The following is a 16,766-nucleotide window of genomic DNA, read 5'->3' as shown; positions in this document are numbered from 1 at the left end:
GTGATCGTGAAAATGCAGCAACGACCTCAGCGTCTCATGTTATAACATCGTTTTTGTTTTTACATGTCAACTTTAGTATATATAGTTACTGCAAATGCCCAACATATGATGTAATTACATATGTTTATGGAAAGAGAAGACATTTCAATACTTATGTCTCAACGTTGACTCACATTTTAATGAAAGAATAATGTTTTAAATGTGTCATTTGTCGTTCAGGCTTGTATTATTTTTTTCAAACTTGTTTGTGCATATCTCATATGTAGGGTTGGCATATTTGTGTGATTACTGTATCGTTTATCAGTATTCTGTCGTCTTCTTGTTGTAAGGAAAATTGATTGTGTTTTCTGTGGGCGGACAGAGACAAAAGAATGACTTCAGATTTTACCTAACCTGGCAATCTGATATTTGTCACTTGTTGGTGACAAATAAGCGCTCGTGTACAAATTAAAATAAGAAGTATCTACTCTTCAGTGCGACTACATGTAAATCATATTTCAAAACACAAGGTTAATCCCCTGAATTGTTTACTCAAATGATTTCGCCGTCGGTGGTAGATGTTCACATACGTAAAGAATGAATACAATGGAAGATTTTGATTTTGATTTTGATTTTTAGATACCTTGCATACTTTAATAATGTCTTTGTGATTAAATTCAAGGGTTCGTCATTGCCCTCTACACTTAAATCCCATGAATCACCGTCATATCACCTCTTGTGGACGCGTAAAACTAATGCAATAGTAAGAACGTTTTATCCAATATTTCAGTACTTGTAAAATTGTAATGTTACACAAAAAACAATTTTAGCTACACATACATAAACACAATTGACAGTTTGTGTAGAACTTTATTATCGGCTAACTCGTTTAATCTGTTTCTTTGTAGACAGACTGACAGATTATTTATTTTAGTCTCACCTCACAAAACTATTTACAAAGATACATATAACAGTACATATAAGTATATAAAATATACTACTGGTCACTAGCCATATAAAATATTTTTCTGCGTTGGAGAAATAAAAGCAGTTTTTGGCTGTACAATATTCATAATATCTAAAAAGTATAATAAGTTTATCAGTATCACATAACTCTTGGAAGTTGGGATAGATAAAACTGACCTTTTCGAATAAACTTTCACGCAAATCATCGTACACAGGCCAATCCAGCAATACATGACATTTATCCTCAATACTTTCTTTACACTGGAAACACACTCTTTCATTCACATTCACATTCGTATATCTGCATGTTTCCAACTTTAGAGGAGCAGTAATTGATCTAAATTTTGAGAAGGCAGAGCGGTAAGAACGAGGCATATACATACTTACATAACTTTCACACCCATACACATCTTTAAACATTCTGTTTGTACGTAATTTATTACCACCCGCTCTTCCGCCAGGCTTACATAACAGTTCATTCCAATCAGACACATACATTCCCCTGCATATATCATGCATACGTACAGCTTCACATCGCACTTCGTTCAGCTTGGCCCAAACACGAAAATTCCAGTTTTTCACTCGTCCACCAGCATACCGTTCAGACCACATAAAATCATACTTATGTAATCTGCAGGACATTTTAGTAAAACGATAATACTGTCTTACAATACACATCCACTGTCTAACTATAGGAGGAAACCATTCCATGTCTCCATTAACAGCAACATTTGGAGCGTATTTCCCCAACCCTAAGAACAATGTCAAAGCACGATGTTGAACGGCACTAACAGTAGAAATGTCACGATGACCCCAAATAGATGCCCCATAACTCAACACTGGCCAAATCATTGTATCATACAATTTGGAATAAGGAGTGGATTGTATACCTCCGATTGCCTTATATTTACATATAAGAAGACCTGATGCTCCCTCAGCCGATTTAGCTGCTGCTTTTGCCATAGCATTGTAGTCAAGATGTTCCGTGAGCAGTAGGCCTAGATAATTATAACAATCAACAATATCTACAACAGAGTTACCAATGTTACAAATGCTGTTATTCTTGGAATGCTTCAATTTCTAAAGTGTATACGTACAATCTTGGATTTGTCATTATTAATAAGGATACTTATATTCACAACATGTATTAGACGACTCAAATCATCTTCCGATTCTGCAAGTAACATAAGATCATCACCATATGCAAAGGCTGCAATAGTAATATCATCTACACAAATCAAGCAAATCATTAATGAACACGTTAAACAGAATTGGCTAGAGTACAAATCCTTGTTTTAAACCACGATTGACATTAAACCTGGGTGTAAGCATACAATTTATAGGTACACTGCATTTCACACTTTCATATAAGATTTAAGTGGTAGAAACATTTTCCCTTTCACACCAATGTTACATACTTTCTCCCACAGCACACCTCTGTTAATGCCATCATGAGCTTTATGAAAGTCAATAAAAGCAGAAATGTCTTTTTTCATACGTTTTCTTCTTTCAATAAAAGAACAAACAGAGTGAATATGATCCGTAGTTGATCTACGCTTTCGGAACCCATTTTTCCTGTTATTTAAAATATTACAATACAATCTGTACATAAAATTGGTCAAAGTCAAACCTTTATACGAAAAAGGATCCGAAGGATCTAAAGTAGAACACTTTGATATGGGGTTGAAAATGTTCTTTAACCATAATACAGGGATTTCCCCTGTGCTAAAACAGATATTAAAAATGTTGTGCATAGCCGAAATAACATATTATGACTTTAAGACATTCCATCGGGATACCGTCAACAGCAGGAGCCTTGCCACAGTGGCTTCTATCAACCGCCCGTCGAACAACACATGTTTGTCACCAGTCTTACTGTCACACTTAACAGTTGTAAGTAGTGAAACAGGCTTCGTTTTGAATGACAGTAAAAACACTGCTGCTCAGAAGCCCCAGGCTTACCACCTTAGCTGTCAACGCTGCTAGATCTAGGAGGATGTGTGGAATCAAAGATAGCATGACTTGCATCATACAAGACTTAGCACTGAAGCTTGTCACACGATGTATATCATTGAATTCTTTCGGCGTGACATTACTGCAACACTTCTTCAAGGGATGGGATCCCACACTGCCTTAAACCGTTACCATCAACATAGGGGTGTACTGGATAAAGGGTTTATACACGAACGTTAAACCGGGTATATCAGCTGGCATTATAGACAGAGAGACATATGCATAAAATTGGAATATTAAAGTGTCGCTTGATGCACCAATAAAAGCGCATGTATTGAAGAGTATCCTTAACATACAGACAAATCTTGGCTTTCGGGACACTGACATTTATAGCATATGTACATCAAAATGATTTTAAAACAATAAAATCAAATAAAGGTGGATTGATACTATAACCAGTTCAACATGTAGTCGTTGGTAGACTAAGTGCGTATACACATTTACCAAATTTCTTGTTAATTAAATAGATAAACAGACATTGGTGTATTAAAGTGTCGCGTGATGAACAGGTACCAATCAAAGCGTATATGGAAACCATTTAAGGGATTATAACACCCAGCCAAATATTGGCTTACTTGACACGAATATTTATACCATAAATACGAACATCTCGACTTCCTGTCTTAACGTCATAACGAAGTCTGAGGTACCAATATGGGTGTGAAGTATTAGTTAACACATTGTGCACCTCACAATTGGTTAAAATATATCACATGTGTAATTAACACGTGTATTATGTACATGTACAATAATGTATCCGGCACCCACCTCTACTGTCAATGTTTTATCAAGTAATTTGTTCACATTAGCAATAATTCGAATAATACCACTAGATTTATTCCTCACAACTTCACCTGTGGCACTGCAAAACACAACCATATAGAGGTGATGTGAAATGGATGTTTAACCTCGCGTTCAAGATTATTTCACCTATATATCAACACGCACAAACGTGTGTGTGTGTAGATGTGTGTGTGTGTCTGTGTTTCATTGTACCGGCCCATGGTGATACTATGCAGCAGTTTTAACAAGGATCACCTACTCAGACACAGTACACTGACTCCGACCCGACCACTCCTTGTTTTATCCAGACAGTGTAGCAACAAGTACCATCTTTCATTATCTCGAACACCGACATTCCGCCCTCCAGGCAGATGCCCTATACACTAGACCAGAGAGGTATGGTAGCCGAGAGTGCACATCGTTTTCTCGCCTTCCATTACGGCCGCATGAAAGCGATAAAGCGATAACACGAGATGAGAAAGTGATAGCATGGGACGAGAAAGTGATAGCACAAGACGAAAGAAAATGATAGCATGAGACGAGAAAGTGATAGCATGAGACGAGAAAGTGATAACACAAGACGAGAAAGCGTTAGCACGAGACGAGAAAGTGACAGCGCAAGACGAGAAAGTGATAGCATGAGACGAGAAAGCGATATCTGGTGTTATGGCTTTCTCGTGGTTGAGCAATATCCCCTCTTGAACATTATTGGGGTCGCATGTGTTTTGTGTTTCAACATAAAAATTATACACGTAACTGTTAAACCTGACCTTAGTTTCATTAAGGGAATGTTTTCCAGTCACACTTCCAATTATACCGATGGAAGGAAAGTTGAGATTTTCTCACTATATACTTAAACATAATAACTGTACAAACGCAGATGAATTTCAAACAATACCCGGATTTCTGCGAAAATAGTAATTGATGGATGTATGGTCCAATGGGACAATCAGGGGTGTCGGGTCATAGGTATATTTTTCTCCATAGGTATAAGTTTAAGAGTGACAGGAAGTAATCTCAGCTCTCTTTTATGAAAAGAAACTCCCCAGCCCCCCCCCCCCACAATGAAGGAGTGAGTGAGTGAGTGAGTTGAGTTTAACGCCGCTTTTAACAGTATAACAGTTATATCACGCTTAATGTGGGAGGAAAGCCCGGAGTGATGCATGTCTCAGACGTTTACCACTTCGGTGAAACCAACGAGCACGGTATGGTTTCTGGCGTGCGAATCTCGGCGCCTTAGACGACTGGGCCACCCGTACCCACCTTTTTAAGGCCACCGGTGCTATTGCTTTGTCGTCTCGAGTTATCGCTTTATCGCATTCTCGCAGCCGTAATTGAAGGCGAGAAATCCATGTCGCCTTTCGGCCACCAAAGGGAGAACACTGGACATCAGAATGCAGCCTTTGAACAGTGTTCCAGTTATATCACGACGGCTGTTATATCAGTTATATCAATGCTATGCAGTGAATGGTGGCGCCATTGGCGCCATGTATATGATCAATATTTTATGCATCGCACGTAATATTTTTTAGTCTGACTTTAAAAGAGTTTTTTTTCTGAAATATCTGATCCGACATGCTTATTTAAGATTGCAGAATTACCTATGTTGCGATACGACGACAAACAAGAAAAACCGTTAATATACCCAGTCCTCTGTAACATGTTTTGTTTTTTTAAAGTCAAAGTGATTTTAGTTTGCAAATTATAGCGGGAATCAAAGTACAGTGTGGCGTGCTGTGCAATAAATCATTCGGTAGAGGCCTGATAAATTAGATGAGATGATGTGAAATGGGGTTGTGAGTCGCGTTCAAAATTATTTCACTCTTAAAACGACATGCAAGTACGTATGTGTGTGGCTGCTTGTACTAGCTTGAATTCTAATGCCTGGCATGTAGGCCACTGCCAGTGTTAACCCTCTTAGATACCATGGAAACCTCACTCAGACATGTTACACTGTACCCTATTTTCACATTGCTTTTGGTATGACGCAGCCAGGGTATCGAACCACCAGAAATATAACAATACTTAGATAATATATTACACAGCAGAACAGAATTCAAGTAAACCTTTATTTAGTAATATCATTTCTGTGCATAAATTCGATAAATAAAATGACAAATGATAAAAACATTTCAAGAAAATAAAAGAGAAATTACACAGAGAGCGTAATTAAGAGGATCAAGCCACCTCATAACAACCTCTGTAGACCTGTAGTATCTCCAGAGTGTACTTCAGTCGGATGTGCCATAATTTAAAGTCTATGTAAAGGCATTAAGGCCTATGTGCTGTCGTGGCTGGTGATGAGGACAGCCCAACTTCAACCTCCTGCCGGGGAGGTCTTCCTTAGTTTACCATGTAAACTGTTAAACTGCGGGTTCTGACTCGTGGTCGCAGCCTCTTCTGGTCCAGTGGCATGTGCGTTGAGGGCTGGAGGAAGGTGTATCGATAGTAACCTACTGTGATCTATCGTCGTTTAGACGATAAAGAAATGGTTACCGACTCTGATCTCTGGTGCATCCATAGCAACCCTCTGTATTTATCTGTAGTCCTGTTCGCTCAGGTCATTGTTGCCATCTCAGGTTTCTGTGTGTCGATAGGAACCCTATGTGGTTATCTAACCTCTAATCTTGTGCGTATAGGTCACTGCTTGATATTCATGGAAACTGTAAAAAGGGAGAACATTCATTTAAAGTATTACACAATTTATATAAGTTGGATATAAAAAGACTAAATGTCAATATGTCAACATTTACACAAGTATTATGAACAGTGGCTAAATAAATACATACCTCACATAGTAGCCTTTGAGCAGGTATTTTGTGTGGATATTGCCTGGCTGTTGCTCTGAGTTTGTCTCTCTGTCCATGACCTTGACATCTGTCTATGAAGTCCGTGCAAGCAGTGCGGAGATCCGGAAGTCGGAACTCTTCTGATGCGCAAAGAAGACCTGTAATACAATGTATAGCTGCATTTGCTAAGGTTTTCTTGAAGGTACAATACTGAACCATAGTATTTCATTGCCATTCAGTCTATTTTATCAGCTCATAACCTACCGACAACGTTATTGACGTCGACCTTGACCTTGCCCGAGTGCACAAAGGTGATGAACCTTCTGAATGTCTCCACCTGGTAGTCAGGGACGTGGATCACGAGCGTGTTCGGGTAGGGAGAGGGTTTCTGTTTCTTGAATCTCTTCTTGGTAATCTTTGTCAGCTCCGACTGTCTCTGATGGTGTAGGACCAGTTGATATAAAGACCTGTAACAGTCGTAAATACAGTATCAGATTTGAGTTTTCATGTTCTATGGGGGGCACGGGTGGCCCAGTCGTCTAAGGCGCCGAGATTCGCTGTGCAGAGTTGCGTCCCTTGGGCAAGCCAGAAACCTGTGATTATGGGTTCGAATCCCGGTTCGCCCCGATTATGTTTCTAGGTTTGTCAGCACCATACCGGTGCTCGTGGGTTTCACCGAAGTGGTAAAGATCTGAGACCTGCATCACTTCGGGCTTTCCTCCAACATTAAGCTGACACGCCATGATACGACTGGAATAATGTTAAAAGTGGCGTTAATACCCAACTCACTCACTCACTGACTCATATTCTATGCTAACAGTGCTCCAGCTTATTTAAACTAGGGAGGAGAGGTGGATACAGAATATATTTTTGGTCACTGCTTCGTGATATATGAAAAGGATGAGCGGAACAGGGCAGGGCATGACAACATTTTTTGATGATCACTGTAAACAAGGTTTCAGGGACATTTCATAATGCCATTATATTCTTACCTGCTGCGTGTTGCTAGAATGGCTTTGACCCCATGAACCGGAACTTCATCTCTGCCAACAAGGAAAGTGACATCACACAACTCGGGCATGCTGAGAATAAAAGCTAGGCTGTCCTGAAGACCGGCGCTGCTTTTGAAGATCATCACTTCGTTCTGAGTTGAGGGGCGGGGCAGACGAGAAGGTGCGGGGCTTGAGTCACGTGATATATTGGAAGAGTCGCTGGATTCATAACCAGACGATGATTCACCTGGGCACAAACACAATACAATATCTATTTAGACTGAAAATGGCGTGCACAATATGTGTGAAGACCTCAACATCGGAGGCAACTGGGAAAATTCGAAAATCCTGGTCGTGTAAAAACGTGTATCATAACTATGTCCATATACCGATCATCATTAACTGAAGTATCATCCTGATTATACAGCCAAAAAGCATTAAAAGAACAAAGTGTGTTATGGTCAAGAGAATGCAAATATATGTTTTCCTTCATAGCAGACACCATAATGTACACCATTGTACTTAAGCCACTTCCATAATGCATATTTCAATAGTCCACTGCGATATAAAGTGTGTACGGCATTGGTTGAAAAAGCAGGTCGTATTAAGTAGCAGCTCAACTCACCTCCACTTTCACTGTCCAGAAAATCATTATCCACCAGCAGAAGTCGTGAACCAGATCTGTCCATTCTTTAGCTACACTCAGATAACAAGTGGTAATTTACAGAAGTAGCTGTGTGTCCGTTTGTGGTACGATTGTCAATTCCAAGTTCACGTTTCTTATAAATCCTTCGTTTCACTGTCCGAGGGGACCACGTGACCTGGAGTGGGATCGGCTCCGCCATATTGTTTTAACAAGCAGTAACTTGCTTCAGGGTGTGTGTTGATACTGCAATCACTCCGTGTTTATTTCCCTAATCAGAATGTGGTAGTAATTAATTGTACTAATTACTACATAACGGCTTTTCAGCCAGCTTTTATACTTCAGAGCTTTGCGAGGAAACTATGAAGCTAATCTTTACTACAAACACACACAAAAACATGTAACCAATTTTCAATCATACTTATTTTAGGCTGAGCACAGGCATGGTTTATTGTTTTGCATACTGGTTTGTACATATCTCATACTGTCTCATATTTGTGTGCTTACTGTATCGATTTATCAGCAAGTTTATCAGCAAGTATATCAATGCCTAAAAAAGCCATGTTTGTGATACTTTGATAAACTGTTTTTTACTATTCGTCTTCTCGTGAAATGAAAATTGATTGTGTTTTCTGTTGACAGCGCGAAACAAATAGATATCTTCTTGACCTGAGATTAACTCTTCAGAAGCCAATCTTAATTCGTTACTCAAATTAAATCACCGCTAGTGACACATGAGTACAAATATTCAGCTATGCAACAACATGATTACAATGTAATGTTGGATTTGGTTGTTGAAGGTACCTTTAATAACTTCTTTGTGATAACATTCCAGGGTGCGTCATTGCTCTCTTAACTTGAAATAACTAATAAATCACCATTATATCCCATTGTGTGACGTGTAAAAGTAATAGTTTCAAGGTTTTCTAAAATATATATGTCCTTGTAAATATGTCACGTTACACACATGCTATTTTAGGGAAAAAAAGAAATCAACCATTCTTGTAGAACTCTTGTATCAGCTAATGGTTGAGAAATCGTTAATGTATTTCTCCGTTTGTTGTGAAACAGGCTTCTTTTCGACAGTAAAACACTGCTGCTCAGAAGCCCGAGGCTTACCCCTTGGCTTCTAACAATGCTAGATCCGTGAGCAGGTGTGTAATCAGGGATAACATGACTTGTCATAACACAACACCTTACGCTGTACTTTGTTAAATGTTTAAATGTAGCAAGTCCAATTTATATCACTGATGTCTAGCGGCGGAGTATAGCTTCAGTGCTTCTTCATGAAACGCAAGCCGCACTGCTTCAAACAATTACCATCAATAAGGGAGGTTTGTGTATAACAGGTTTACAAATGAACACCGAACCAGATGGCTTACACAGACAGACATAAAATTAGAGTATTGGATAAAAAATTATAGCATATGTACATAAAATGAATTAAACAATGACATTAAATAAAGAACGATTTATGCAATAACTAGTTTAACATATATGCGTTGGTAGTTTAAGTACGTGTACACACCTATCAGAGTTTCTCATTATCAGCATGTTTGAAGTGTTTAATATACCAGCAAGGTGAGGACGACCTACAGTATTAATATTGCAACGAAGTTTGAGGTGGCAATATGGATGTGAAATATTAGTTCACAAATTATGCATCAAATGCCTGGTTAAGATATATCAGACATTTGATTGCAATTAACACCTGCATTTATACATGTACAATTATATATCTGCTTTGAAGACTATTGGTGACACCTCTACTGTCAATGTTTTATCAAGTAATTTGATCAGATTAGCATGGATTTGTGGACAATAATACAATTAGATCTAATCGTAATACAATTTATTCAGCAGTACAACACCCAACCATACAGAGTTGAGGTGACATGGTGTTTGCCTTCGCTTTCAAGATTATTGCACTTATACAGCGTCTCTGTGTGCATTTGTTTGAGTGTAAGTGATTGGGTCTGTGTGTATGTGTGTCTCTGTTTTTTTCTCTGTGTGTGTGCTAGTTCAGACACTTGCCAGCTCAATTAAATGTCATGACGCAGTTTAACATGGCCACCTCACTCAGTTTATTGACCCGAGTCGATCAGTACTTGTTTTGTTCTCTTATTTCCACTCGCCAGATAGGGAAACAAGCATCTTTTCACGTCAGTATGTATGATGCGGCTGGGGATCGAACCACCGGACTTCCGCTCCCCGTGCAGACGCTCTATCCACTAGACCACGAAGGTTGCACAATAATACAGAACATAAACTGGACCCTGTAATACAGGGATGACCCATTCATCCGTACATATGTAAGAAAAATGTTCGTATACACTGAGGACTCTATTTGATATTCCTTGGTGGGGTTTTCTTTTGTTTATTTAAAGGTACACAATAAGCTCTTGTGAGTCCTGGGCCCTGTTCACAAGGCAATCTTAGCGCTGTGACTGTCGTAAGCCAATGTTAAAGTATGGGAGTTACGAGCGTCTTAGCGCTAAGATCGCTTCGTTCATCGGGGCCCTGGAACAAACTGATTGTCGTCATGTTTTACATGTCATAAACAGCTCGTCTACTGGACATGCCGGAAATCAGAAAAAAGACGTGGTTTGAGTATATGAACATACTGATGAACTCCAGAGAAAATGAATGGTATTTCTTGTATTAGTCAAACGCGTATTCTCTGAAAATATTTAATGTTGATAGAAACAACCGACTCCATGTAAATTGAAAAGGAGCCCCAGTGAGAGGGGAGAACCTGTTGAATATCTAGACTTATTTCATCTCGGGCTTTATCATTCCTGTAAGGGCTGGTCGGAAGGGAACATAATATGGTTCAGGGACTGTGATGTAGACTAGTCTTTGATCGGCGACTGAAAATACATTCTGTCCTGCACAGAAACCCCAGAAAAACCACCACCACCCCTTCTGCTGCAGAATATTAAATGTTCATCCAAACGTCATATCAATGGCTTTATGGCAAGTACATGATGTTAACCTGTATCAGGATGTTATCAATGTAATAAGTTATCTAAAATTAAGTGTTTTTTTCTGAAATGTGCTTTTGTTAAAATTTGAAGTTATAGAATACGGTTGTTGATTTCCGAAACTTGTTTGTCTCTGAATATGTAACACGTTTGAAATCAGATTATCAAAAAGACTGACATTCAATATTTGTAAAGGTATATAATTCTTTATGAACTTTAATTATAGATATAATTAGATCGGCAATATATCCTCTCCACTAAAGCAAACAATCCCTTCATATTGAAACAGGAAGATATACCAACACTCCCCAGAGAAACATTGGCTGTGTGGAGAATGAAATTTGTTTGTTTGTCGTTTAACGCCGCAATCAGCTATATTCCAGCTATAGACGGCGATCTGGAAATAATAGAGCCTGGACCAGACAATCCAGTGATTGTGACAAGCATAGTCGCCACTTATGGCATGTCTGGGTTGCTGATCTTGAAGACCTATTCTAACCCGGATCTTCAGGGGTCAGAGAACAAAGATCACTGTTTGTTTTATCACATATGTATATCTCCGACATCGATATAGCCCTGAAATGTTCTAATAATTATTTGACTTTTAATGTCAGACTGAATCACATCTACAACTAGAAAAATTATACTGTGCTGTTAATCACTTTGTATCAATAGTTGTTTTTATGTCGAGCAAAATTCAAACAGCTTCAGCCTTTGTTGTCTACTTTTCGCAAGATTTCAAACATCGTTATTCGACTCTTGCTTATTGTATGTTTTATCTTATTATCAAGGAAAATAAGGTCCTTACATATATGGAAGGTTGGTGGCAGTTTTCTAAGGTTGTGTGTAGCTGTGACATTTCCATGGCATTTTATTATCTTAAGTTTGTTTGCATATAACTATTTTACAATTATTGGATATATTATTGGTGTTTTATATTTTATTGTCGAAAAGTAAAATAAGAATAAAGATACTGAAGGTTGGTGACAGTATTCTAAGGTATGTGGTTTTAAGTGTATGTCAATTATATTGGCATTCGGTTGTATGTGTCTTTTATTTCATATGAATTTCATTTATCTGAAAGGTTATGTAGTCATTGCTGTGGAGAGTATAATGCTGGATCAAGAGTATTGTATCATTCACTGTTTATGTCCGCAGTCCACCATTGATTCTGTTAGCTAAAATTACATGTTTTGGCAGCTATGAGGAAATTGAATCCCTGATGGCAAGATTCTACTGTGACAAACAGATGGCAGAAGAGAACGTTTCTTCTTGGGTTGCAGACTTAAAGATCTGTATGCTAAGGCTGTCAGAGTAGCAAGTCATCACCTACTGAGACGAACCAAGCACTCAGGAGTGTTTTCTGGCAAGGTCGGAAACCAAATTTGATGAATGTATCTAGCCACAGGTACGATGCTGTTGTGGACTTTTATAAGTTGCGTGTACTGAGTAGAGGGATTGTGTTTGAGTTGAATCACAGGAAGCCCCTAGAATCTCCTAAGAAGCCAATTCTCTCCAAAATGGCTTATAAATCTTCTGGCAATGATTACCAGGAATTGAAAGATGTGGCTACAGTTAACAGAAGAGTTGTGTGGCATTAAAAGCAATTAGTCGATATTGTCACTCACTCTCACCCTTGCTACCACACCATCTCCGTCAGGATTTAAAGGAAGAGGCAGACTTCATTGTGGCTCATTTTGTAATTGTGGCAGATCCTCTCGTGGGCTTTGATACTTATCTCATCAGGGAGCTGTTCCTAAAGATGGGAGCCAGGGTATTGTTTGTTGAGAATGTGGATACATAGGTCAATTGCGGATGTACGGTTATCATTGACCACAATTGGACTTTAAACATGAATGAATGAATGAATGAATGAATGAATGAATGAATGAATGAATGAATGAATGAATGAATGAATGAATGAATGAATGAATGAATGAATGAATGAATTTCCTCCTGAAGTTACATCCGAAGATATACAAAATCTCTGATATTCTCAAAGCACATGCACTGTGCTACTATTTATATAGCTAGGTGCATTATTAACACATGAAATTATTCTCTTCCAGAAGTTCAATTTGATCAAAGCTTTCGATATCCAAATTGTCAAGGAGGGTGGAGAAGGATTCATTTCGATCATTTATAAAATATACACAGTGTAGAAGTACATGTCTGTCATATTTATAAGGATGTTTGCCACATTTAGAACATGTAATGTAATGGACTGGGAAGTTATCTTAAGGCAGTATTGGATGCACTACCTAAGATGAGGATAAGTTATTGCTAGTTTCCATATTACATAACGTCTAAGTTTAGAGTGAACTGACCTGTATCGGACGAGATCCTCTCTCGATGACAGTCTGAGTTATCTTCTTCATATGAGGATATTGCATCACATAATCTCAAGGTGGTAGCCAGGGTATTGTTTGTTGGGAATGTGGACATATAGGTCATTTGTGCATGTAGGGTTATCACTGACCACAATTGGACTTTAAATATGTACGGGCCCATGGAGACTCACAACAAGTACGGCAGGAACATCGGCTACCACAACTCCAGCAGGATTGATTGGGAAAGAAAATGAAGCCAGCGCCACAGTGGGTGGTAAAGTATGGACAGCTTTTCTTGATACACGTTGATACAGCATCGTATTGAGTTCCACACAAAGGCATCAACATAATCCTTCAGCCATGTTTCGAGAGGTGAAAGATCATCTTAAACATTTTTTTTTGTCTGTGGAGTTTTACGTAGATCAGTTAGTCCTAACGTCCTAACATTGCCCTGTGAGTGAGTGAGTGAGTGAGTGAGTGAGTGAGTACATCATGTCGCAAAGCGATTGGTCTAAAATGTATTGTATAATCAATTGTTTCGCAGGAATCAACGTACACTACGTGTGGAGTGCTGTGCTCCAAAACATTACTCGGTAGAGCCTACTTAATTAGATGGGATTATGTGAAGTGGGGCTTTATGTCCCGTTCAAAATGATTTCACTCATAAAACGACGTGCAATTACATATTTGTGTGGCTGCTAATTATATCCCGGAACCTTATGCTTTGCTTTTACAATGTATCCCCCTGTTTGTGTTTAACATGGATACCCCACTCAGACACATTACACTGGACGCTTTCTATACATTTAGTTTGGCATGACACAGCCAGGGTATCGCAGAAACATCAATATAACAGTACTTACATACTAGATAACACAACAGAACAGAATTCAAGTAAAGCTTTATTTTCAATATCATTTGTTTGCATCAATTGGATGAATAAAATGATGAAATCCTTTCTGGGGACAGAAAATATAAAATACATAACAGCAGCCTCTTCTTGTCCAATGGCATGTGCGTTGAGGGCTGGAGGAAGGTCTATCGATAGTAACCTTCTGTGTTCAATCGTCTTGTAGACTAATGGTTACCGACTCTGGTCTCTGGTGCATCCGTAGCAACCCTCTGAGGAAATATTTTGTCCTGCTCGATCAGGTTATTGTTGCCATCTCGGGGTTTTCTGTGGTTTCACCTTATGTGGTTGTCTAACCTTTAATCGTGTAGATATAGGTCATTGCTTAATTTTTCATGGAAACTGTAAAAAGAGAGAATAATGATTTGAAATATTAAACACTTGATATAGGTTCGATATATAAAGACTAAACGTTGATATTTCAACATTTACAAGTATTATAAAAAAGTGGCTAAATAAGTACATACCTCACATAGTAGCCTTTGAGCAGGTATTTTGTGTGGATATTGCCTGGCTGTTGCTTTGAGTTTTTCTCTCTGTCCATGACCTTGACATCTGTCTATAAAGTCCGTGCAAGCAGTGCGGAGATCAGGAAGTCGGAACTCTTCTGATGCGCAAAGAAGACCTGTAATACGATGTATAGTTACGTTTAAGTTCCTAAGATTTACATGATGGTTCAGTATTCAAGTTCAGTTTTCCATTTAGATTCAATCTGTTTCCCGAATTAATAACCTACCGACAACATTATGGACGTCGACCTTGACCTTCCCCGAATGGACAAAGGTGATGAACCTTCTGAATGTCTCCACCTGGTAGTCAGGGACGTGGATGACGAGCGTGTTCGGGTAGGGAGAGGGTTTCTGTTTCTTGAATCTCTTCTTGGTAGTCTTTGTCAGCTCCGACTGTCTCTGATGGTGCAGTACTAGTTGATATAAAGACCTGTAACAGTCGCAGGTACAGAGCTGTAGATTTGAATGTTTCATATTCGTGCTAACAATGCTAGAGTTGATTTTAACTAGGTGAGGAGAGATGGATACAGGATATAGGAAAAAGATGAGCGGAACAGGATGGGGCATCAAACGTGCGTGAAAACAATTTGTAATGATCTTGTCACGCTAAACAAGGGACATTGCATAATGCCATTATATTCTTACCTGCTACGTGTTGCTAGAATGGCTTTGACTCCATGAACCGGAACTTTTTCTTTGCCAACAAGGAAAGTGACATCACACAACTCGGGCATGCTGAGAATAAATGCTAGGCTGTCCTGAAGACCGGCGCTGCTTTTGAAGATCATCACTTCGTTCTGAGTTGAGGGGCGGGGCAGAGGAGAAGGGGCGGGGCTTGAGTCACGTGATATATTGGAAGAGTCGCTGGATTCATAACCAGACGATGATTCACCTGGGCACAAACATAACAGTGTATATTTTAGTAGGATGAATAGACAAATTTTCGGATGAATCAGAATAAGTGTTCTCTTTCATAGTAAATTCATAATGTACACCATCATACTTAAGCCTCTTCCGTCATGTAAATCCATCTGCTGATTGCCTGAAGGCATTTTTCACATTCAACACCAGAGAAAAAATGATGCTAAAAAAAACTAGTGATTTAAGATACACATCATTATTATGATGCCATAATGCGGTTTTTCCGTCTGCAACGTATTGTCAGACCTGTTTTTAATATGATAAGGACAACTAAAAATTACTAAGCATTATTTTTTTTTCTTCTATTCAAAATTTCTAACAGGCCACTGTTGCGATAGACGCCCTTCTAGATAAATATCAACGAAATCGTAGATAGATACCCTTTGCAGTTCATTCAGAAAACAAGCTTGTAAAATTACCATTGAAGAATTCTACTTGAATGAAATAATAAATATTTCTATAGTCTGCTGTGATATAAAATCTTTATCACATTGGTTGAATAAGCACATCATATTATGCACCAACTCACCTCCACTTTCACTATCCAGAAAATCATTATCCACCAGCAGAAGTCGTGAACCAGTCCTGTCCATGCTGTACCTACACTCAGATAAGTGGAAATTTAAATAAATATCAATGTGTCCGTTTGTTGTACGACTGTCAATTCCAAATTCACCTTTCTTATAAATCCTTCGTTAAACTGTTCGAATGGACCACGTGACCTTGAGTAGTCTCGCCTCCACCTTGTTGTTATAACAAGCAGTAACTTGCTTCAGGGTGTGTGTTGATACAGCAATCACTCCGTGTTTATTTCTCTGATTACAATGTGGTGGTAATTAATTGTACTAATTAATACGTAACGGCTGTTCAGCCAGCTTTTACACTTCAGAGATTTACGTGGTAACTATGAAACTAATCTTTTTGGTACAAAAATACAAACAATTACC

At 38.7% G+C, this 16,766-nt stretch overlaps 2 protein-coding genes across 2 annotated transcripts; both read right to left on the bottom strand.

Annotated features, from left to right (window-relative positions):
• Window positions 1-6,058: 6,058 nt before the first annotated feature.
• Window positions 6,059-8,211, bottom strand: LOC139449053 (serine-enriched protein-like). Its single transcript, XM_071230523.1, has 4 exons — window positions 8,148-8,211; window positions 7,523-7,769; window positions 6,795-6,997; window positions 6,059-6,168 (listed from the first exon to the last, which is right to left on the bottom strand). Exons 1-4 carry the CDS (start codon window positions 8,209-8,211, stop codon window positions 6,059-6,061), a joined length of 624 nt encoding a protein of 207 aa, XP_071086624.1.
• Window positions 8,212-14,556: 6,345 nt separating this feature from the next.
• Window positions 14,557-16,412, bottom strand: LOC139449052 (serine-enriched protein-like). The gene is made up of 5 exons (XM_071230522.1): window positions 16,349-16,412; window positions 15,544-15,790; window positions 15,126-15,328; window positions 14,900-15,014; window positions 14,557-14,656 (listed from the first exon to the last, which is right to left on the bottom strand). Exons 1-5 carry the CDS (start codon window positions 16,410-16,412, stop codon window positions 14,557-14,559), a joined length of 729 nt encoding a protein of 242 aa, XP_071086623.1.
• Between the last annotated feature and the right edge of the window lie 354 nt (window positions 16,413-16,766).

Source organism: Haliotis cracherodii, unplaced genomic scaffold (assembly GCF_022045235.1).
Source record: "Haliotis cracherodii isolate W230 unplaced genomic scaffold, xgHalCrac1.p SCAF_7, whole genome shotgun sequence".
In the NCBI taxonomy this organism is placed as follows: Eukaryota; Metazoa; Mollusca; class Gastropoda; order Lepetellida; family Haliotidae; genus Haliotis; species Haliotis cracherodii.
The sequence above is the reverse complement of the archived record's forward strand: the minus strand, read 5'-3'. Positions and strand labels throughout refer to the sequence as shown.

Coding starts and splice junctions, on each gene's coding strand:
- LOC139449053 (XM_071230523.1), bottom strand. CDS start 8,211: ATGGACAGATCTGGTTCACGACTTCTGCTGGTGGATAATGATTTTCTG. Junction 7,770..8,147: donor TCTGGACAGTGAAAGTGGAG/GTGAGTTGAGCT, acceptor GTTTGTGCCCAG/GTGAATCATCGTCTGGTTAT. Junction 6,169..6,794: donor CGACGTCAATAACGTTGTCG/GTAGGTTATGAG, acceptor ACCTTCCTCCAG/CCCTCAACGCACATGCCACT.
- LOC139449052 (XM_071230522.1), bottom strand. CDS start 16,412: ATGGACAGGACTGGTTCACGACTTCTGCTGGTGGATAATGATTTTCTG. Junction 15,791..16,348: donor TCTGGATAGTGAAAGTGGAG/GTGAGTTGGTGC, acceptor GTTTGTGCCCAG/GTGAATCATCGTCTGGTTAT. Junction 14,657..14,899: donor AAACTCAAAGCAACAGCCAG/GCAATATCCACA, acceptor GTGAAACCACAG/AAAACCCCGAGATGGCAACA.